The sequence below is a fragment of the Clinocottus analis genome, unplaced genomic scaffold (genome assembly GCF_023055335.1).
Source record: "Clinocottus analis isolate CAN_PGR_092001 unplaced genomic scaffold, fCliAna1.0.p SCAF_7, whole genome shotgun sequence".
Lineage (NCBI taxonomy): Eukaryota > Metazoa > Chordata > Actinopteri > Perciformes > Cottidae > Clinocottus > Clinocottus analis.
Genome location: NW_027176229.1, coordinates 10,603,504 through 10,628,432, shown reverse-complemented (window position 1 = coordinate 10,628,432; position 24,929 = coordinate 10,603,504). Strand labels below are relative to the sequence as shown.

At 39.8% G+C, this 24,929-nt stretch overlaps 1 protein-coding gene across 2 annotated transcripts in view; it reads left to right on the top strand.

The window, feature by feature from the left end:
* Positions 1-24,929, top strand: part of si:dkeyp-14d3.1 (transmembrane protein 132C) — a 111,585-nt gene that overhangs the window by 43,449 nt on the left and 43,207 nt on the right. For both annotated transcript variants that reach the window (XM_068605243.1, XM_068605242.1), the window contains exon 3: positions 12,815-12,961. In XM_068605243.1, coding sequence (XP_068461344.1) covers positions 12,815-12,961 — 147 coding nt within the window. The remainder of the gene's footprint in view (positions 1-12,814; positions 12,962-24,929) is intronic.

Genomic DNA, 24,929 nt, shown 5'->3' with positions numbered 1-24,929 from the left:
ATGTGGAGGTTAAAGCGACTCACTGAGATGTACTGTAGGCCACTGAGAAGAGCTGTCTGTCATAATAATGCCAGATGGGTTGGCATTGGCTTTGGTGTCTTTGAGGCTGGACATCTTATGTTTGTGTGTTTGTGTACATGCATGTTGATCGGGATGGTGTATGTCCGCCTGTCTCCTGTGTCCTCTATCACAGTGTACATGCATGTTGTGCTTGATGGTTGCATCGGCAAAGACATTGAATTATTCATGAAGCATAGTGTAGCAATCAGTAGGGGTGTAAAGATGAAACGATACATGGTGAATAATCAATACATGAGTCTTTGATACGGCTAAATTGATAGAAAAATCTGAATCCAATTTTCTACAGCGTCGGCTATAGATAGGTTATGCATAGCTGTGACCCGCCAGAAACCAGAGTGGAAGAAATAGAGGTTTTGAACCCGAAACAAAACAAGTCAGGTTGCAATTTTTCGACGTGAGACAAAAGAGGTCTTCATGAATTGTTTCAAATAAGAAAGTTTTAATGGTAGTTTTATGCTGTTCAAAGATAAGGGCAAGCATTTTCACATTATATAAATATCTAGCAAGAAGCCAACAGCAGAAGCAGCTGAGAGTTTAATGTCCACTATGTGATAATTTATTCAGCAAAAGGCCTCTTTATCATCCATCCAGTGCATTAACTCTTTGACAAAGGCAAAAATGGAAGATGTTTTCCATACAGTTTCTCCACCGTCATCTGATGCAAGATGTGCAAATAAAATGTATCACCGGATATTTTTTTTGCAATCCATTTGTAGTCATCTTACAATAAGTAGGCTAGATAAAAATATTCACTCTTGTTTTTTCTCCACCAGCTCTTAAAAGAAAATAAATAAAAGGTAAAAAAAATTACAAAACCAAAACAGTTTACTGTAAAAATAAACAAATCATCTTGTATCCATCAAAATGATCAATTTGCTGTAATTTTGGTGTTCACTCACACTCAAAATACCTTACAAAAACCTTCTTATCAATAAAAGAGGCCAATGTGCCACTCTGAAGAGTTAAAGTGGTTCAGGCTGCTGCTGTTGTCTCTTTTCATTGAGAAATTATCTCTTCACAGGCCGAGAAAGAAAGAAGCCTGTGCTCTTTGCTGCCAGGCCTTTATGTGAAATATGTAAGATTTTAAGATGCTTGAGGGAAAGTGTGTGCAGATCTAAGCCTGTGTGTGTGTGTGTGTGTGTGTGTGTGTGTGTGTGTGTGTGTGTGTGTGTGTGTGTGTGTGTGTTCGCATGAGAAACCTGAAGGACACATGTCCCTGCAGGATAGCAAAGAGCTTTGTGCCTTCAGAGCTTCAGGGCTGCTGCTCTGACAGGTGAGAAGCTCCCCTCAGTGCTACAACCACATGTACTGCACAGGCCAAGGACACAACTTCCACTGCCCACTTCAATACAGTGTCACCTGGCCTCTTATATGCTGTGTCACTTGTCAATCACAGCTGAGTAATGTATGCCAAGTGCACAGGCAAGGGCAATTGCCTCTGCATTTGGCACAGGCTAAATCAGCTGTGGTGATAATTAGCTCTGGAGAAGATCTTTGAGTAATAACAGTGGTCGTTACACCCCACTGTAATTATGTTATTAGTCAGTAATTTGTCTGTACTACTAACACTGTTTGCTTCAGGCAGCAGGGGTGGAGTGTAGGGGGCAGTGACTGGTCCTCATGTTATATAGCCTGAGACACCTGCAGTCAGAACCATACACCATAAAGAAGTTTGACGGTTCACAGGATCTCCTTGATAGTGAAACATTGCAACTGTAAATTGCAGTCTTTTATACACAGCTGGCATCTAGTTAGTGACACTTTATCATGTTAGAAAATATTAGTCTTTATGACAGCCAATACATTCCAGTATTACATTGTTTTAAGGAAACAGTTTCTGTGTGCTGCAGCAGGCGTAAATCACCACAAAAAGAAGGACGATAATGAAAAACAGAAACCCCATAATATTGGTGTTCCTGATAAAGTCGTAGTGTTTTCAAGATAACGTTTTGTCTTTTAAAGAAATGATTACCATTACTTTGAAAACTTCTGAAACTCAATATCTATCTATTATTAATTCTCACATCATGAAAACAGCTGCGCAAACAACTACCAAAAACAGCACGGAAAGTGATTTAAATCTCCAAAAAGCTTATTAACTGACTTAAAGTGACTTAAAGCTGCACTTATGTTTTTATATTAACAATGGATGAAATGACTGCATGTAATGTGTAAGTGGTCGCTCACACACAGAGGTACGCACAGATAATGACTACACAAAGCAGCTTCCCTCTGCTTTACACTGTTTAATCATCTTTTCGGTCATTGTTCTGGTATCACAACCCACAGCAGCCTCATGGCTCTATAAGAGTGTGTTTCAGTTAAACCAACTGTATGCTACCCGCCAAAGAGAAGACAGACAAAGCAAGCAACCAGATAATGAACATAGCATTACGTGATTTAAAAATACGCTACTCCAAGGTCAAAATTAACTTTAATGCTTCATTATGATCACTTACCTTCTATTCTTTCTTTTTAGGAAAGAGTGAGGCAAGTTTATTTGTATAGCACATTTCAACAACAGGGTGTTTCAAAGTGCTTCACATGAAAACATTAAAAACATCAAAACATAATGCAGAAGAAAACAAGAGTGCTTTATAAAGTGCTTTATAAACCGGCAGAATTTTAAAGTAAATTCTTTGTTGGACAGGAAGCCAGTCCAAAGACCTCAGTACTTTCTAATTGACTTTTTACAGAGGCCTGTGAACACTTCGTTACTGTGGTCAAGTCTACTAAAGATAAATGCAGGGACAGTAGAGAGAGTAGTATATCAACAAAGCTCATAACAAAACCCAGTTCACACATTAAATCTCTAGGTGAAGACAATGTCCTCTCCCCACTTAATTCACCACGTAAAAAAGTAAATCAGATGTCAGACTGTTTTAAATTCAAGTGCCAATTTTCCAGATACAAATTGAGTCTTTAATAGACTTCAATGCTTTCTCTCTGTACTATATTAGGTCGTCAGTGGCTCTCTGCGGTTTTGCATGATTAGAAAAGTTGTGTCGTTACATTAGCTGCCTTCTAATCCCATTTGCCATGTGGTCACAAACAAGGTGCCAGCAGAGCCACTCAGCTGAAGGCACAGGGAATCCATTTTTTTTCACGCAGCAGTCCTAATTCAATTGACATTACTGACTGGCTTTAATGGATTTTACCTGGTGAGCCTGCAAATTGAATATTTTAAGGCATATCAACCCTTTCAGAGTAACTGAAGAGAAAGGGTGCAATTTTCATTTTGTGATGATTTTGTAACGAGACGGTGACATACTGGAGATTACAATCTATTTCTTGAGTTTAATATGATTTGTCTTCGGTAAAGACACTGTCCTTCTTGCCTGTGGTTTGGGCTTTTATCTCAAGCCATTTGATGTTACCCACTGCTTTTTGTGACTGGAACAGATGCTCACACACACTCTCTTACACTTGTATGCACCACATACACATAAGGACATCATTTTGTACACCTCAGACCCACTCGGCTCCACGCTGGTCTTTCTGTGAGGAGTCAAACCCTTTGCTATGTCATCTCATTGACCGTATGCGATTGTTATTGTTTTATCTCTCGGTGTGTTGATCTCGCTGTGTGAGGTGGACGGCCGCCCTCCCCCTGCTCTCTCTCTAAAGGTCAGTGAGCTGCGGATGAAGTTGTGTTGATCAGATGAGTGCCACACACTGACAGCTAATTTTCATCAAAGCAACTGTGGGTGAGGTGGGCCGAGATGCAGGACGCCTGGAGGCTCCTCGCTTCTCTGAGGATTCTCCGCTATTTATCGAGCTACTGACTCACTTTGTGGAGATATGACCCTGCAGTCTGCTTCGATCCAAAGTCGACCAGCACGATGAAAAGTTGAAATTCACATGTAACAAGAGCTTATAAGGATATAGAGAGAATTTTGTGATGAAACATTTTTATTTAGAAATCAGCATTGTCTGATCTGGCCACACCAGCCTTTGTTCCTCTCTGTTAATTATTTGTACTCTTCCCTTTGATGTTCTAAACATGGGTTGCGTTGAAAACTATTTTGTGGGCATTAGAGTAAGCCATGCCTGGAGCGGTTTACTGCTGCAGGCTGTTTATTTCCTCATAGAGTGCTTGTGTGTGAATCCTCGTCTTCGTGTGAACTGCTGGGTGCCTCGGTTGAGCTTATTTTACTCTTTGAATGTGACTGCAGATGCATGAGCGTACGCGCGAGTGTGCGCACACATTCCTTTTTTCATTCATATTTAGGTATGCATGAGCAGATGGGTGCGGGTGTGTATCAGAGATTCCCAGCACGTGCAGGGCATTAGTTCTCTGTTCGCAGGCTATATCCTCATGTCGTTGAAGCGGTATCAGTTGCCTCTGACACAACACAAAAGCTCATCTTTTAGCAACCCCCTTGTGAAGGGAAGACATGGGGGCCGGGCGGGGGTGAAGGGGATGTGTGAAAGACGACAGGAAGCTCTTGGCTTGTGTGAATAACCCAGGCATCTGGAGGAAGGTTAAGAAGTCAACACCATGCTGTGTTACCCCTTAAGGACCAAGTTCCCGCTGCACCCACCCTGTCCTCCGCTAGCTGACAGAGCTGTGTGCCTTGATGGCATCACATCGATGGGTCAGTAAGGTCTCTTTTTGTCAGTGACCATCACCCTGTTAATAGCCACCTGCTGTATTAATACTTCATTGGTATACTCCAGCTGGAAGACTGAACATTGTTTGGGTTTACAATTAGTGCCAAGTACTGTTAATCTGGTGACTTTGGCTCTGGTGACCACTCAGTTTCCAGTTTATTTCCAATGTGGAACAATTTTCACTGTGTAAAAATGGAGTATTTATAACGTTTGCTGTTGTAGTTCTGACAGATTGCAGTTGGAAGCGATTTTTTTCTCAGGCAGAATGCGGCAATAGAGTGTGCAAAAGGCTGGACGATACTACCGTACTTTGTTTTTTATCAAACTCACATGAGTTAACAATGGGAAACTATTGCACAGTAGTTCTAAAAGCAGTGAGATGACGAAGTGACATGTTTGGATGGAAAATTCTAGAAACAGGAGGCATATTTCTTTTTATTGCCTCAAAATTGCCACCTTTCCCTGAGCACTGACAGGGAGTAAGTACTAATTTTAAACAATTAAGTTCTCTTTAAAATCATCTGAGGTATTTTGAATTTCCAGCTTTACATTAATGCCCCTTTGACCAACACACCAGATGAAACCAGAGATGCGACATCAATGTGTGAGCAGCAGAGACAAAGCCCTGAATCTAGTTTCTCATTTACTAACCATTTCCTCTGGGCATGCAACTGTTTATTTCCCCTATTTCCTCAAAACTGGAAATGAAATGAAAAGCAGCAAAAACAGAGAGAAAAACAGGAAAACAAGTGTGTGTTAATCTCTATTGCCAAAGGCAGCATTGTGACATTATCTCTTCGTCACAGCTTAACAGAGGCCCGCTCCTATGGGTTTCTGCATTTGTTTGAGGGTGCGTGTGAAAACACGTGGAAGCCATACATGCACAAGTACATATATGCATATATGTATTTGTATATTTGTGGGCATTTGTGTGTGGACGAGCACATTTTCCTGTTTTCTGTGATCGGCTTGTGTAAGTTTTAAACACATTTGTTGTTATGCTCAAAACGATCTTGTGTGTGTGTGTGGGGTGGGTGTGGGGGTGGGAGAGGTTTACACACACACACACACACACACACACACACACACACACACACACACACACAGACGTTTATCTGCAGATTAGCTGCCTGCCCCAATGCAGAAAAGAGTGGAAATATAGACTTTTCAGTGGCCTTTGTTCAGCCCCACTACTTGCTCATCTGAATCAGTTTCTCTCAAAATAACTTTAACATCCTATTGTTAGACAAAACTGCAATTCACCGACTAGAGGAGCTCAAGCAAACTAACTGCACTGATTCATGTTGCATTAATAACAGGATACATTAATTGTGTACAATTTTATTGGTGTCCAGCTTAATTGAAAAACATATTTGTTTAAGTGTAAATATTTCATAAGTCTTAAATTATCTCCCTTTCGAGTAATATTAAATGTTTCTTTTTTTGTCAGCCTCTTTTTTCCCCCGGCCTGCGTTCATGGTTTTTCCCCTATCGCTGTGCTCTTGAATGTCGTGAAAATCCAATTAGGTGGACACATTCTGCGAGAACACCACAAATCTGCGCTCCTTGATAGCAATCATATGAATTCTTAAAATGGGATTTCCGATGCTCCCCTCTGGTTGTTCACACCGTGTCTACACAAATGATAGAGTAATTGGCAAACAGATCGCGACACAAAATGTGTTTCCTCTTTTTTATGGCTACTCAGCATAACAATGGATGCGTCTGTAATCTCTGCTGTGTGATTCAGAAATAAAAAGCAAATTAAATGTGTCTCCTGGCATGTGGGGAAATGACTGTGACTGCAGGTAGAGCCTCTTACCAGCACCAGTGGCTCATTAGCATGAGCAAAAGGCACATACTTGCCTTATATATTGCATTGTTTTAAAATATGGCTGTCTATATGCTGTAATAAATGTTATTATTCCTAAACGCTTCCTTATCATTCATGTTGACATTATGTAGCATACAAAGAAGGAGAATTAATAATTCATACAAAGAGAAAAGGCTGATGTGAGGCTGATTGAGTGAGTTTATCATGTTTACCATGCTGATCGCCAACAGACGGTGGAAGTCTGGCCCCACCTCATGCTTATATTAGTTTTCATCAAGGGACATAACGTGTTAGGTCAGCGCATTATATATAAATCAATCTGTTGTTGTCCTATTAACACTTTATGATAATTGCACGTCTACAAGTGGTGCTAATTCTGTATTCTTGTATCTCTTTTCCTTCTGTTGAGTGATGAACAGAACGACACATTGATTTACCTGCAGTGCGCAGTCCGCCTCTTCATTAACCTGCCTCACTGTTTTTCTATAAACTTAAACTCCCACATATGACAATGTCTGCAGCATTTGTTTCCTCTAATGCCCTTTTGTTTTTGAAAAGGAAAAAGTTATTTTCCCCACCCATATTACCATACCATTTATAAGGCTAAAAATATATTGTGTATATCCCAACACACAGCCATGTCAAATTAAATATGCCAAAAATACCAGAATGTCCTACTGCATCTGTAGGCAGACTTCACAGGATGCAAGCCACAATCCTCTGCTCAGTGGATATATGAGCAAGAGGGTTTAAGGTGCAATGTAATGACAAACTAGTATGTTTCATTCAAACGCATCATGGAACAGTACTTTGTAAGGTCTGCTGTAGTACAGACTAAAAGTAAAAATAAAAAGTAGTCTACTTAAACATAGCGGTGATTTGAGCTAAATGCTAACATGGTAATGTTGAGAAGTGGATGCTAACTATGTATATAACGCTTACTATATTCACCATCATGGATTAGCATGTTGTTATTTTCTAAGTTGCACAAAAAACTCAGTGAAGTGGCTGTTGAGAATGATACTAATGTTGCAGGTTGCATTAATTTAGTCATTAACCAAAGTATTGGGAGCGATAATGGTGCCAGATGGAAAGTTCAGTGCCACCAAAAATATTTTATCCTCAGGGAAACATGAATGTCTGAACGAAATGTCAGGGCAATCTGTGACACATTTCATTACAAATCACACATGTCAGCACAAACATTGAGCGCCACACAAACAAAAGTGGTGGACAAATGCAACATTTACACCCTTCCAGCTAACTTTGCTACCTAACATTACATACATTAATCAGCAAGCAGGCACACACCCTAGGTCAATACTGTCTAATCGCTTGGTGGGATAGAACTATCAATAATACCACAATGTATTAACACAGGACCTCTTGCACTCTCAGACACACACAGACATCAAATCAGTAAAAAAAAAAAATCATTGAAAATACTTTTATTTCTTCTTTTTACGACTTTGCAAAAGTTTTTATGTACATTGCGGAAATAAAAAAAGTATATTTTGATGTGTCACTTCGGAGTCTCGGCGTTTGGCTTGATTTACTTTTTGTTTGTCACTGTGTATGTGTGTGCGTGTCTGTTTCCAATGTCTGCTTCTGCAGCAGTTATGGTCTGTGAAGCAGCAGACTCGCGCGGTGCTTTACACTGTTCCATTATCTGTCAACCACAAACCATCACAAAGTGATGTCCTCCTGCTGTCTCTCCACCATTCTCCCACGCTGCAGCTTCTCTCTTTCCCCCTGTGCCCCACTGAGCTGTTGCATTCCCTGCACACTGTTTATGTAGGTGGGATGGCGCAATAAAACAGGAAAGGCTTTCTTGGGGAGCGGCTGATTGTGGATGTATATGGTCCTCAGGGGACTCAGAGGAGAGAAATGGTCAGAATAGGTCACCAAACCCTGTGATGCATGTGAGCCAGAAGCAGACCAACAGAGCCAGATGGAAGCAGGCCACAGTGTAACTGGAGTGCAGTCAGGGCCACAGGACACAGACCACTGGTTGAGGACTCCCTTTGTCGTCCTCCCACGACCTTATTGGATTTTTCTGGAAATGTTTATTTCTTTCACTGTCCCACTGAGAAGGAGCTCTCACTTATCTCATCACTATTTATTAAGGAAGCCCCTTTAGAGTCCAAGCATACAATCAGGTGTGAGGGTAGATGGGCAGCAGGGACCGGGGAGAGAGACAGGGGAAAGGGAGAAAAAGACCAAGAAGATAAAATGGCACAAGAATCTGGATTGAACCGCTACGCGGTCTCTGATTGCCTGTGCACTATCTGCATTCATGTCTCTTTGTTCAGCACAGTTTTGCTCGGATATACTATGGTGCCCATGAATACTGGTCAGGTTATTTTATGATTTCTGACAGTTTAAAAAAGTTGTTACCCCTCGTCTCTCTGTGCACTGGTGTCTCGAAACGTCCCCTTTAGTTGCGTAATACTTGGTATTCAGAGCATCCAATCTTGATTGTAGCTCACAGGAGACCTATTCAGAGAAGGAGGAGAGCCCAGGTGTATTGATATAAAGTGTTCCCTCCTCCTTCATTTTCAATGGGGGTGTCAGCTTGTTAAACTTTCAGGTGAGTTCTACACAATTGTTATCTGGCTTGCCCTCGACTTTACGCCTTATTTGTGTCATGTAATGCCTCCCAACAGAGTGATACAGTTGTAGAAACTGGAACACAAGACCGCAACATTTAGGAAAACATAAAAAAATACAGCTCCCTGAATCATTGATCGTGCAGTTTTTACTGTATATAAGATGCTTATAATAGCCACAAGGGAAACATGGCTCGAGGTTTGTCATGTCATTTAGTCAAAGGGTCTTTGGGTCATTACACTACGTTGGTCCAGACTGAATGCATACCGGATGGAAGACTATGACTGCTTGTGCAGACATTCATGGTCCACAAACAATGATTCATGACTTCATGGTGTTATGCTGAATTTTCCTCAAGCACCACCAAGAATTTTTAGTGAGATGTCTCCACAACTATTGAAAAGATTACCATGAACTTTGGTTGAGACATTCATTCAGTCAGCATGATTTGTAGGTACTTTGATGCTTAAGGCTGCACATAGTAAACAGTAGACCTGCCATTTGTGCATTGTCATTGTGGTCGTGTTGCATTGTGAGCATGTCCATATTAGGATTCAGTTCAAAGTAGCTAAATGCCACAAAGAAAGAATACTGTCTCAATATCTTACTTAAATAAGCATACAGTCGGCCTATAAGCAGAACATTATAATCAAAGTACTCATTAATGCGAAATGGCTCCACTCCAAGTGTTGCATTTATTTTATATTCACTGTGTGCATTGGTTCTTGAGCAGCATATTAAGCCCCCCACTATTTCATATTGAACCAAAAATATTTGTTTGGATGGATGTTATTTAACCTGCAGGAGACTCAACAAGGCCACATCAACCATTTAGTCAATAAAAGACACTTTAAACATCCTCTGTAAGCTTGGATATGTTTTGTGGAGTAATGGTTGTCTCCCCTCTGAGATTTCACTGCATTTAAAACATTCTGAAGCCTCACAGGGAACCACTGACAGACAACCTGATCACTGAAGTGTAAAGAAACCAGATACAAGGCCTCGCTGCTCCCGTTGGGACCCGAGGACAACTGTGCATGAGCTCTTTGTGTTACAGTTGTATGCACTGCCAGTAAGTTCCTCCTCAGCACTTCCTTTCACCCCGGCTTGAATAGAGGATCCTCCATTTAGTAGCAAAAAAAATACACCCTTGGACTGACGGTGTAAGGTATTTTGTGATGTCCTGTGTAATTCAGTATGTTGTTATTTACTTTTTGATATCGCCACTTCTCATCCATTTATTCCAATTGGAGTGGACAAGTTTATTTCCTGATTCTCTAAAATGTTTGAGATTAATAAGCTTATGCTTGTTGCTTTCAGAGGCTGAAAGGAAGAATAAATAATGCATTTACACTACACTGTGAACATTGGAGATTATTGAGGGGGCAGATATATAATATATAGTGGTTGCTACTTGTACTACTGTGCTAGGACAGTTCAGTAGCCTTTATTTTTATTTGGTATCAAACAATGTTTATTAATTGTATTTCAGTAATTCATTTATTTGTATGAATTGTCATTATTTTCATTGTTATAACAACTAGTGTGGATAATCATAGGACATGAGCTGCAGCCTCCCCTCCCTGTGCAGACTTTCTCCCTCTGAAACAGTTGCTCTGACCGTCTGGTAATGATGTGGGTGGTTTTACATTAAGACTTAGGTAAATGCCCTGACGTCTCATACAGACGCTAAAGGGGTCTCAAGGGCGTCCGTTCAGACGAGAGCCACCAACCAAGTGTGCCTTCTCCTGCAGATTTTGATAACATTCTCATTGTGTTCCATAATGATTTCCCCCGAAGACGAAGGCTTATTGCTGATTAACGGATGTGTTTCTTGCACGGACACTTCCAAAAGTGAAAACATCCAGGCATATATGAGAGGTAAATAGGTAAAACAGATATTTCTTCCTCACCCCATTAATATTAGTAATTGTTGCCATTATGGTATGGTATTGAGGGACATTAATGTTATTATATTTTCTGTTTATTGTTCTATTCACGCCATTTATGAGTGATTAGATGGCTTAAACATAAACATTTTTGACTGTTTTTAGTCTGTAGATTATTTCTATTACAATCTTAAGAATAATTGATAATTTAATGAATAGATAAACTGACAGATAAAACAAGTACACAACTATAAATACAAGATGTTCTAATATCAATAACACATAATGTTTTAACTGTCAGCCTCTGGTCAGGGCCATTACATCAAAGTGATCACAGCTGTGGCATCACTTCCAGCACACATATTATGCTTCCCACCCAAGCATGCACCCTCTTTCTGTTGACTGCACAGAAACCACCGTCACTGCTGAGTGATGATGAACGGTTCAAGGTTTGATTTAATTCATAAACCAAATATTTGTTGGTGTTGTCAGGTGGAAGAGTTACCTTACAGTCCACCCTCATGTCACACACGTTGTGAATGAAGGCGAAGACTATTCGGGGTCCTCTGAAAGGATGAACATATTGTGTAGTGTGACCATCAGGCTAAATATCTCATGTGGCAAAATCTGTAAACGTGTGGAGGCCTTCATTTATAGACACACAACAGAGAGGGAAGCAGCTGGCACAAAAGATATCAAATCATATTTGGAAGACTGCAACGCACACTTACCCAAACACATCCAGACTGTCCCTTAGATGTAGTGTTCATCATCATTCTTATACAAAAGGAAAGCATGCCCTTTGTCATATTACCTATTTTTACTTCGCATATAATCTCCATCACGACATGACATTACATCAAAGAAAAGAAGGATGACTAGAGAGGGCAGATGTGTTCATTGGTATACAGACAAGCAATCACAAAGTGCATGGTAGAGTGGAGCAACACATTCAAGATGAAAGCAAAGTCTTATCTTTGGTCTCTGCCAACTTTGTATGGATTGGATAGGGAACATTATTCTCTTATAATGTAGTCTTTTCTTCAATCCTGGAATATTGCTGTCACCCTCAGACAAAAACACACATAACAACATTTTATGGAACATTATTTTTAATCTATTTCATGTCACTTTTACCCAGATCACATATTTACAATATGGGTTACATGTATAAAAGATTTTAATTTAGTTTTTCTTTTTTTTTTTTCTTCTCATGGACATGTTCCTCCTTTGAATGTATTACTGTAGGAGGTAAAGGAGAAACAGGAGGGGCATATAGAGATGGTCATTTCCCACTTACAACACCCTTTTTGGCAAACAGCACATTCACTATGGATAGCAGAGTTACTTTTTAATTGCTCATTTTAGCAAACAAATAGATTTTAGCAAAGACTTACAACAACACACTCAGATTGTTTCGGATGTATTAACTGCTCAATAAAATAGCAGGTGTTTGTTGTGTTTTGATTACTTGATTGACCGGCGGAACAGGTGAGATAACACACATGTTTAAATACAGCCTCTCGCAGGACAATTGGCTGTATTACAAAAAAGAGAACAGCTGGGACATCTTTTGAGGACCAGACAGTGCATGGAACCATCTGGATAATGTATTGCTAGAGAGAAAAATAGAAGAAAAAAAATAATTGTCTGTCTGGACGCAGCTGCCACGCATGGATCAGCTGGATACATCCAATGATTCATTGAAATTAGGATATTGTTGGTAGCAGAAATAGGATCTCTCAGCCTAATACATTCTTAAACGTGTCTTTCTTTCTCTCCAAAGAGTGAAGTTGAAAGAAGGATTGACGTTTCTTGGGGCTCGTCCCAGCAACCCCACTCAGTGGATAGTGAGCCAGGATGTGAGGAGCGAAGGCCACCGAGTGGTGACTCTCCACTGCCGCAGGAAGGAGTCCGGATACGATCAGCAAAGGTGAGCAACAAATTGACATCACTTTAAAAGGTATGCACCAAAAATACACCAGGACCTGACAGTTTTGGTCACGTGGGGGAAGCACAACAAAACACAACATTCAGGACGACATACTGCCATTTTTTGTGAGTGTAGCAGCGCTGTTTTTTTTTCACAAACAGCTGCAGGCTGCCAACAACTTACATGGGAGAAGTGAGAGTTAATCAAAACATTAAAGTTTAGGACCATAACGTCACAACAATGAGCTGGAAGATGCAACAAATCTTTGCAGATTTGTTGAAGGAAACTACAGAACTGGTTAATCATTCTTGGTGGGTTTATCATTGTTAGTGACTCGTTTCACGTGACACAGTAATGTTTTCCAATGTGTTTGGTCTCCTATAAAGGCCTCTGTCTTCACACTTAGTTGACACAGCAGATGTAATGCATTTGTTGTGCAGTAGCTGATTTTTGTTGTATTTGTCTTTTTACATTTTATGCACAAAACAAGCCATCGGAGAAAAACAGATTTTAATGGTGTAATTAAGAATTGCTTGATTACACACAGCTGCTACAAATTGTCAACCTATCACTCTTGTGATACTCAGCCATCGAGGCCCATCACAAAGACAGAGGAGCGTTCAATCTCATAAAATGTTTACATTTCTTAGAACTTGCTTTCAGAGATACATTTTTGCAAGCGATACATAAGAACTGGTACAGTCTGAGTGTATTTAAGTTATGGTTTCCTCTGCTCTGACACAATTGACTTCTTGACTTGAGATAAAGGTCTAAGATGTCTGTTGAGACCACTGTGGGAGCGAGGAGTTATTAGACCATTGCTATAGCCACTCTTTTCTCTCTCTCTCTCTCTCTCTCTCTCTCTCTCTCTCTCTCTCTCTCTCTCTCTCTCTCTCTCTCTCTCTCTCTCTCTCTCTCTTTCTTTCCTCCCCCATATTTTATTTGCATACTTATTTTCTTTGCTGTCCACATCCTCAAAGTTGTTTTGGTCATCTGTATTCACGTCCGTAAACTAATCTGGCAGATACGGGTGATTGCCAGAACTAGGAAAAAGGTTGCAGTGTTAATTAAGTGCTGATTGAAGGCCTTTGTGTGTTTTAATGGTTTTCCCCTCTTGGATCAGGAAGTACTTTTAATAGATCTAACTTTCTAGTGACAGGTGTAATTTTATGGATTAGAGGCAGATTTGGGTTTTGGGTAAAGCTCCACTTATTTTCTCTTCAGCTTTCGTTCCACTTAACAAATTCTAAACCACTCCCTTAAGAAACAGGACACTTGACATCGCAACTGCAACTTTATAATCAAAGTTGTGCAAGGTTATTTAAGTGTAGAGGAGCCTATAAAACATTTGTAGTTTGAATCAGTTGGTCCAGTGATTTGTTTAGACATGCTGCTGTTGATGGATCTTTATGAGGAATCATTATAGTGTAATTGCAATGCACACAAGACCTTCAACCAAGATATCTGTGCCTGCCTTTGAACTGCTGTAACAGACTCTTTATTCCGTCAATTGTTGTGTGATACTGCAGAGCCATATTCAGACCTGCAACTCAGTCGTTGATAATCCTTACACCACATCTTGTTTTTTTTATATGGGATTAATGTTTTCTCTTCTCAGAACATACACTGCAACTTTATTTTATTTTTATTAGCAGTGAGTTTCTAACGGTCACCTACGCACTGAAACTTCTTTCAGGTCCTTCCAGTCAGTTTTTTAACAAGTTTTGACATCTTATGAACATAAATATATCAGCTGCCTGAAAATATACTAGGATCCAAAATGTGTGTCGCTGTCAATTTTCTTATTATCTGCCTTAGCCAGGGCTTGACTTTATAGCTTTTCCATTAGTCTGGGGCCATTAAACTCTGTGTTCGGGCAAGCTGCCTGTTTAAAAATGAACGTGATCTCTATTAGGAGTCGATATTCAGTTAAAATATGTAATCAAGAGATCAGCATTAATTTGATTGAATTGTCGATCCTTGATAATGCTACATTGTGAACAACAAAACTGTTGAAATCAGCTAGGTATGTTGGCAGCACAGTCCTGTTAATATTCAGAACTTAATTTAACAATTTAACATTTCGACAATTAGATATGTATGCCTATTATATTGTAATTCATTCCCATGCATGCTGCTCAGATAGCAGAGGTACATTAAGGTGCATTCAAGATCCAAACTTTAAAAATCAGAATTGGGTGAAGGTAAGTTACACAGTTCTTATGATGTGTTCAAATATAATCTTTTTAAATTAAGTTTTTGGTAAGAAAACTTGCATAAATACAATTGATCATAAGATATGTTCTCACAGCGATTATAAAACAGATATAAAATAGGAAATTATCACCTTTCATTCCTTAAAGCTTTAAACAGTTTATAATACACAATTAAAACATGTTTGATCAAAGCAAATATTAAAATAAAGATAATGTTTTCCCCAATCTGTTACATTTGTGAATGTATATGCAAAGAACCACTATACATGACAAAACTACATTCAATTGATACTTAATAGAATTTTTGACTTTTTTTTGTTCAAATGTCCAACTCCCTTTTTATTTTATTTTATTAATATTAGGCAATACACTTTCCGTTTCAAATAAGTACATTAGCTATGGGGCAAGAAAAACCTCTCAGCCACCCGAATAAGCTTTATGTGAAGCCCTGCTAATCCATACTCTTTTGAAAAGGTCCACTGTGAAGGATTTGGGCAGAAATGGACTAACATTTTCATAACTATGTTATAATCACGTGAAATAAGGAATGTTGCGTTTTTATTATATAAGAATGAGATCTTCACAGAGTTTGCTATTTTGCACCCCCATTTTTCTACAGTAGCCCAGCGTGGACAAACAAACACTGGCTCCAGCGAGGCCCTAATGCATTTTGACCTAACCTGGGGGCCACGCGCTTGGGAAGGGATGGGTGAGGGGTTTTCAGTTGGTTGCAATCTGCATAGCACCTAATCCTATACAATGGTCCTTCAATTGACCTAAAAAGAATGGCCAGAATATTGTCTTCAATTGTAAAAAGAAATTTCTGTTATCGTGATCAGATTTTTTTACTGCCATACATTACGATTTCTACTTGCCAGCACAGCTATGCGAAAGGGCTGGCAGAGGCCGTCCAAGTTGAATTCTTGGCCTCTAACAATAACTCCCCCATCTAGGTAATATATTATGCCTCGGTGTGGCTGTAAGTGGAGCTGCAGCATCATTAACAACAAACCGTAAAAAAGGAGCTTTTCAGCAAGCTGCAGCAGTGAGCAGCAACACTTGTCAGCTGGCTCCTCCTCGCCTCAGGGGCCACTCTGCCCCTTTCTGCACGTTTTCTTCTCCCTGCCTGGTCTGACGACCTCTCCCACCCTCCCACCCACACACACAGATGTGCTCCGTTACAGAAGGAAAAAAAATCGTGCTTTATTGATTTACTAAGTGAAGGAGCCAGAGACAAGAGTGAGCATATTTAGTCTAATCCCTGCTGTTTGGGCCATGTACGATGGACTGCTCCTTAATCCCCAAAGCTGTCAAAGTCACTTCACAGAGAAGACCCAGGACGCCTGGACGTGATGGCTATACAATACACAATGCTCCAATTTTTCTTTCGGCTTGTCCTCCCCGCTCCCATTCTTTTCTACGGAGCTCTTTTGAAAGAGGATTAAACATAGCTATCTCATCTGTTGGGCTGCCATTCAGCCAGCGTTCTTATTTTCTGCTCCTGCCTTGATGATATAGAGACAATGAGGTGTGTGAATGCAGTAGGTCAAACAAATGTGGATCCTGTTTGCACCTTTCTTTGAACCACAAGATGACCATCATTACCCATGAATCAAGTGTCCATGTTCCTAAAAAATCTAAATTAAAAAAATTGATGTATTAAGTGACTCTACTCTTGGGTACTTTAGGATACTTTGTTTCACATGTGTAGGGTAGAGTTAAATATTTAGTAGATTACTGAAAGTCTTCACTTCGTGTCCAGTCAAAAAGGAGCAAAGAAATCATCTCCCAATACAATCTCCGAGCTTTCTTTTTACCTTTCCCTGCGTTACATGCACCGTCATATCCAGCCAAAAGCACACACTTATACACACACACACACACTTGGACTGAAATAGGAATCGGAGCTTGAAATGTCAGCCGTGGTTTAAATGATTGTTGGCAACGAAAGTGCACCTTGGATTTTGGAATGGACTTAAGTGTCACTGAATATTGTGTATGGGATAGTTAATTGAAGCCTGTGTGGCATGATGGGAGCCCAACCCCACTGCAAGCATGAGAGCACAGCGTTACTGATGGGTCAGGTGTACTGTTAGGTCAGGTTCACTCAGTCACTTGAAGCCGCTCACCCCGGCCAGCTGAGCCACTTATTTCTGCCCCGTTCACATCTGATGCTCCAACCACGCCTTACAGGCTGTTAACACCTATTTTAAAAAATATATATATATATATATATTGACATTTATTGTTGCTGACATGCAAGCTTCAAATTGACATCTGCTTTATAGCTGAACATAGTATACATTTGTGTCAGTAAACAAACAATATGTATTTTTGTAAATATTCCTAACACTAAACATTATTGTGAGAGATGTGTCATATTGAAAATCTGTGTCGCAGCGCCGCAGACATTGGAATGCTCCTATGTTGCAAAACCACACTTTTCCTGACTGACGGCTTCCAAGTAAATAAAATACATACCGAGGTGACAGTTTTTAATCAATGAGTGCTACAGTGTAAAGAAACAGAGTTGAATTTACCCTCAAGGCAATGCCACCGGATGATTCTCAGTTCTTTTAAATTCAACGGAAGAAATCTACTGAGCCTGCAATAATGAGTTAATTGCTATGTGGGATTTTGTCAAGAGATGTTTCCATGAAAAGACAAATTTGCTCCAGCTACACTGCATACAGTACTTTAAAGCTGCAGTCTTGTATTGCCAAATCAGACCGCATAACAAAAGCTTTTCATAAAGACCTCCAGCAAGAGATGGAATTTGCTGAAATTACCCCTCATCATCAGATACTGTCAGATAACGTGCTAATTTAGAGCTTTATTACTTTAAATTCTAAGTAATTAACTGATGGATTATTGAAGGGTTTTTAATAAATGCATTAAAATTAATTGACTTGTCATTAAGCCCCGCCCCTGAAAGCATGGGTTTCCTTACAAGACATGTGTTGTATGAGTTTCCATTATTAGACAGGCGAAAGGTTGCATTTAGCGTCACATCTATATGCAGATTATTTGTTTAACAGTCCATCATATTTTTACATTTTTGAAGGGATGGCATCTTTTCTTTGACAGGTTAAGATTTTCACCGATGGTGCTACAGCACATAAAATAAATTAAAATGAGCCCTTATGGAAAGGGACAAAATTGCAATGTGTGGTACACATAATACTGGCTGAAATGCACTCTGGTAGATTGAAAAGTTCACTTTGTCACCATTAAAGGCAAAACCATTCAAAACAAAAGCAGTCCTGCTTCCTCAGCATGTCATAAGCCATAAGTAGAGGCCTTCGTAAAAGTGCCATTTCTGGGCCTTGGTAGTTCATTAAGAATGTCTGGGTGCAGATGGATCTCCCTTGTGAGCCACCACTTCATTAATCCCCGCACCACACACAGCAGCAGGACATCAGACAGTCCACTCATTACAGCCACTCCACAAGAGAGCAAGTGGGAAGGGGAGAGGACATATATATTTAAATATCTTTTTTAATTCTCCAAACTTCAAACAGCCTGATGTGTCCTGTTTTACATTAAATCAAATCTGCATAGAGTTTGAATTAATTAAATTAAGTTCAACATACATTCATTTCACTATAAAGATACATGCCTTTTCCTCTAACGCAAGCTTGTAAATCTCATCAGTGTGAATGGTTAGGATCCCAGAGGGTAAGAAATCATACAGCTATGTAATAACGGGTGAGGTTTGGCAGCGACCTCACAATTTATCTCAATTTCAAAGTCTAGAGAACCTTTAAGAACATAATTATTTATAGTTTTTGACAATTACTACAATACTGCAATGAAACAAAGGACCCAGCAAATCTTTTTTCAGCCCTCGAGGACCCTGAATTAATTTTTTACCATATCAATACAAGGATGTATCACTCAGTGTGTTTACATGATGGTATTAATTCAAATCTTGCTTTAGTCGGACTATGCTCTCTTTCGGGGCAACTGCTATTATCCTAATATACATGGCAGTGAATAAATCGAATCATTGGCCGAATGCATGTCATATCCGATACGATAGGTGGCGCTGTTTTCATTACATGTAGTGGTGATACAGCCATCTCCGCTTGACCTCTTCACTCTTCATAATGGAGAGAACCCCGCTAGCTTCGGTGGTTGTCAGGGAGCTAGCGGAGAGCGAACAGGAAACTGCTGGCTACAGCAGGGAGCTAGCGGGGACACCCACCGAAGGTACTATCGGCTCGTAACCCGACTTTTACGTTTGTTTGTTTCTGTGCCGGCCGTGACCACTTATCATCTCTTTCGACTTTCGGTTCACGACCTGGGAGGGAAAAAGGGAGGGGGCGGCGGGATCTTGAGCATGCGCAATGGCGCATAGTTCAGTTCCGATCTAATATACTGTTTACATGCCGGGATGTCCGAATTATCAATGGAGTCGGATCGAGTTATCCAGGGGTGTTAATCGGATCATAGTCGGACCGCAGTTATTCGAACAAAGACGTTGACATGAACGGGATAATTTCATTTTAGTCCGACTAAGCCAGTAATTCGAATGCACGTAACTGCACTGATTCTTTCTCTGATATCTTTGAATGTGTGCCTACGAGCGTTGCTCCAAAGGTTACAGAAGGAATGACAAGGTATAAGAAACCTTTCTTTTCACAATCAGTGCAGCACATGTTTCGTTGACAAGACTTTACTATACAAAGTAATTCACTAAAAATGTTGATACAAATGCTATGCGTCGAGACTTTGTTTAACCTTGATGATGAATTAATGGAATAATCGGTAGAATACTCGATGACTCAAATAATCGATAGCTGCAGCCCTTTTTCAAACTTGATTGGAAATTTGTTGCTGAATCTCCTCCATGTGTTCAGTTTTAAAAGGTGCAGCAGTCCTGATAATGAGTCACAGGCCGCAGGCTTTAATGTTGTATAATGCTGCATAAATCAAGACTGAAATTAAATTGTGCAATTACATTAGGGCCACACAGGAATGTTAACTTGATGGTCTTAACGCTAACACCTTTGAAAATGAATCAGCCCTATTTACCCTGGTCTCCATGAACCGTATACACTCTCAATGGCATTATTTACCAATATTTACCAACTGCTCTACTTCCTTGATCATTCTTTGATGATAGACATTTTTGTTGAATCAACGGTTGTGTGTGGCAGCCCAGACGTGTCACCACGTTTTACCAACACTACTCTTTATTGATTTATAAATCAAGATGGAGTCATTAAGAGTGATACTAGGTGCAGTATTGTAAGGTTGATAAGAAAGAAATTTTCAGATGTCCGTAATAGAGTAGATGTGGCTTAGTTTACTATATCAGGAATGGACCAGAGATGAAGCATATTCTTTCTCCCCGGAACAGCCGTCTGATTACAGCAGTCAGCCGAGATTACATCTGACTGTTCAAGCTGCTCCTCTGTTCCTTTGCCAAGGAAACAATATGGGGAAATAATGTCCCAGTGTGCCTTATTGCACTTTTCTCCCGTTCACTAAAGAGACAGTATTACTGTAAGACTCAATGGGGAAGGTCTGATTTGTAATCTTTACATCTTTGCAAAGTGACCATGAAGTTGCTACGGTAACTATTGTCAAAGGCTTCACACGGTGACCTAAATCATTTTTCTGTGATTTAAGGAGCAGTTGGATTACATAGTAGCTCAGGTTGACCCAAATCAGGCCGAGGCGGATGCTGTCCATTACAATGTGTTTGTGCAACGCACTATGCACTAATGTAAGCACAGTGGAGCGACAGATTAAGGTTTGCATGAGTCAGAGAGTTCCTGTGTTTCAGATTTATAAAGGTTTATGAGTGAATATCCTGCGCTCTTAAAACTTAATCTCCCAGAGGATTAGATCGAGGCTACCAGTGTTTGGAGTGTTGCATTACCAGAGGTTATCTTTTTGTGTTAGAGTGGTTACTTACAGTAAACTGCTTTAAAAAAATTAAAATGTTTAAAGTTAGCATGTTTGGCTAAGTAGCTTCCTGCTGTTAGCCTATTTGCAAAGGTAAGGGCATGTCATTAGCTCATGCCATACATAAATATACACATATATACCTATGTATAAATACATGTATACACACATATACATATGTAAATATATCCATAACAATATATATATATATATATATATATATATATATATATATATATATATATATATATATATATATATATATATATATATATATATGTGTGTGTGTGTGTGTGTGTGTGTGTATATATATATATATATATATATATATATATATATATATATATATATATATATATATATATATATATATATATATATATATATGTGTGTGTGTGTATATTTTCATACACATGTCCATATTAAATGTCACTGTGTTACTTGAAAAAAAAAGTAAAGTAATAAGTGACATATAAGCTGATGAGTGTCAGTCACCTTTGGATCATTATGCCTTTTAAGTGTATGTCATTCATACGCCATGATGCACCATTTTTAAATCATTTGTTGGTTTAAGTATATTGTAAATATTTTCTACATACCAGTTCATTACTGACTGAATATCAACATCAGGACTGAAGTGAAGAAGATAATAGCCTAAAGTTACTGTGATGGCACGGGAGAACCAGAAGCAGACTGTCAGACACCTGCTGCAGTAAAATCTAAACGGTTTCACTACCACACTGTCCAGAGGCATCGGAAAAATGGACACCTAATAAAAGTAGTAGTAACCCTGCAGTAGTAGTAACTTTAACAAGGAACATAACAACTTTACAGTTACGTTATTTTGAAATGATCATTCAAATAAAAATAGCTTTGGGGTAGTTACATTAAGTATCATTGTAATTGGAGAGCAAAGCATGAGGCTAAGCCAGGAATAGGCTAATTGCTTGATAGCATCATTATAGATCGTGATCCAGCTCAATACATAGTTGGAACGAACAGACAGACTCCTCCCTTTATTTCCATCCTCCTTCTATGAAGTAACGGCAGCTTTTGTTGTTGTTTTAAAATGCTTCCATGTGAAGCAAAAGCCACAAATAAGCATAATTTCTTCCATACATAAAAGTATGAAAGTACCCTGTGCAGAGATTTCCTTGTGTTTTCTGAGCAGACGGGCAGCGTTTTAAATTGTTGCTATGCTCGCTGCAGGTAGCACTCTGCCAGGGAGGCAAAGTGGTTGAGATGTAAACATGCAATTGTCGACAAGAATTCTGACAAACATCCAGGATGTTTCTCTTCTAATTATGTTTTTGTAGTGTCTATTCAACAAACACTCAGTTTGGATTGCATTGCGGTTTCCCTAATTCAGCACTCTGCTGATGAGCAACCACACAGCAGTGATAATAAGCTCCACTTGTCTTTAATGTTGCCGGTCAAATTTCTCCCAAAAGCTCCATCCCCACAGATTTATCGACCTAAATAGGCAAAAGAAACTTTGGCCTGTAGTTGCCTCCAATTAACCTCAGTTTAGCTTGGCCTTCAAGATGATTGGCTTTTATACAGAAGCCTATTCCACTTAAAGAAATGCCTGGTCTGGCACCAAAGCTGTCTTATTTCTCTAACCTGCACAGGAGAAATATTTAAACTAGCCTATTAAAACCTGCCCAGGGCTGCTGAGAAAGGTATAGAAGCAAATTACAAGAAGAAAATACAAGAAGAGTGCAAAAAAGAACGGATGGTGAGAAACTCAGCACATGAAACACAAATGAGCAGCTCTGCTTTCAGTCAAAAGCAGATTCAATCAACCAGAAGACCAACAGAGAAGGCACAAGTCACATCCTCTTGTTTACACTACACCACTTGAGTGTGGACTTATTGACAAGCAATCTTTTGCTGTCCTCTCTTATCATTCCCAGCCTAACAGGTTGAAAGCACAACTACGTCCAGCTGATAACGTGCAAAAGCAAAAGCACAGGATGCCACCACCTAGGCTCTTCCTCCTCTTGCCTGTTTAGCAGGACTTATAAGCCCTGACATGTAATCAGGCGGTGTGCACACCTCAGTGGGCCAGAGGGATATCACAAGCTGCACCCTCAGGGCCTCAACACAGCAGGACCAGCGGACATGTTCACTCCACCGGATGAGATGTCACGCTTTGTACATGTCACTTCTTCCAAGTTGGACTTGCACCCACAAACACTCGGCACAGACACATGGCTGAGCATGTATGTTTACACACACGGACAGATGTGTGTGAGGGTGATTGGAGTTTCAACCTTAGGTGATAGCCGTGTGTGGTTTGTGGAGGTCACACTGGAAGGACTTCCACCGAAGCTCCAAGTGACGACTTTGCTGCCTTCACCATCATTTGTGGCAAGACCATATTCATGATTAACCATTAGACCTTGATAGATATCTGAATGTTTTTCATAGCTGATGTGTCCGTCAGTGACGGCAAAGCCACAGTCATATCTTAGTCATGTCGCGCGAGCGGCTCCCGCTGATGCAGTCAGACGTCTCAGACACTTGTCATTAGTCTCTCATAGTGTGATCTAACTCGACTCCTCACAGCCTCCAGATCAAGTCCTCCATCTCCCACTGGCTGCGAGTCGGCAGGCAGCATTGAATGACTGTGCTGAATATGTAAATGAGAGCCATTAAAGCTCTCTGTCTTTAATTAGTCCTTAGATTTCATGAGTGAGTGCTTCCAATTATGGATCAATGTCTCATTTCTGCACATGGACCTCTGGGTGTGTTTCCGTTACAAAATGCTTCATAATTTCTCTGCTGCCCAGTCGGACGTTCACGTCTCACACTCTCTAACTGCTGATCAATGAACAATTCCCCTGCTGTATGCCTATATGTGTATTATGTGCCCCGTAGGATTTTTTTAATGTTTATATAGACTTGATCAGATTTGAACAAATATGCATTTTAAATTATTGATTGGCCTGTCTGGATTTGTACTATGTGTGTGTATAGTGAATGTGATGTGTCAAGAAATATAAAGTTGATATGTGTGAGTGTGTGGGTGTGTAATTGCTTTGGTAGTCATTTAGCACTGAGCTCATTAAATGGGGCATGAGAGGGGGCTAAATTGTTTTTAATAACTAAATGCACTCCTCACTGGGAGTTGGGGGTATACAGGGAGGAGGTGCAGATATAGCGCTTTGAAACTATGCTATTTATGTGTTTTTAAAATGGCCGCTAGGGTCTGTGGGTTCAGGTAGCCCTAAAAGCTGCTTAGGGGTTTTAGGAAACCAAAATGTTAAAGATGTATTACTGTTAATTGGCTTGAGACCGTCAATGTGTCCAGGTGCAATGCTAACGCTCATGTACAAAAGGATTTCAAAAGCATGAGGAAAGCTTCCAAATCTGATGCAGATTGGTTGGGCATAGATTGGTCCATACTTTTCAAGAGCAATCAAATAAGTAATCAAAGAATCTGTGATACAATTACTGCGTTATCATTATATTGTTCAAAGTGGATGCAAATGGTCCACTTGGTTTGCTTCTCCACAAGCTGCTAATGCACTGGCATTTTTTTGTTTGTTTTACAGTTAGAGCACATACAATTATTTGCATAATGAGTGATAAATGAGCAGTGAAATAAAATAATTCTTGAAAAGAAAATACATTTAAAACTCTCAGCACATTTGGAAGCCAATCTCTCTAGCAGTTGTGCTTGAAAACAATGTACGCTAGAGGAAAATTGATTTTGAATGTCAAAGTATCGGCAGTGTGTGGGTGTCATGTAGATTTATTGTGAATTAAAAAATCTCATAAGGACTCCCTAAGAAGGTTGGAGTTGTGCAGGACAGACTCTCCATCACTGC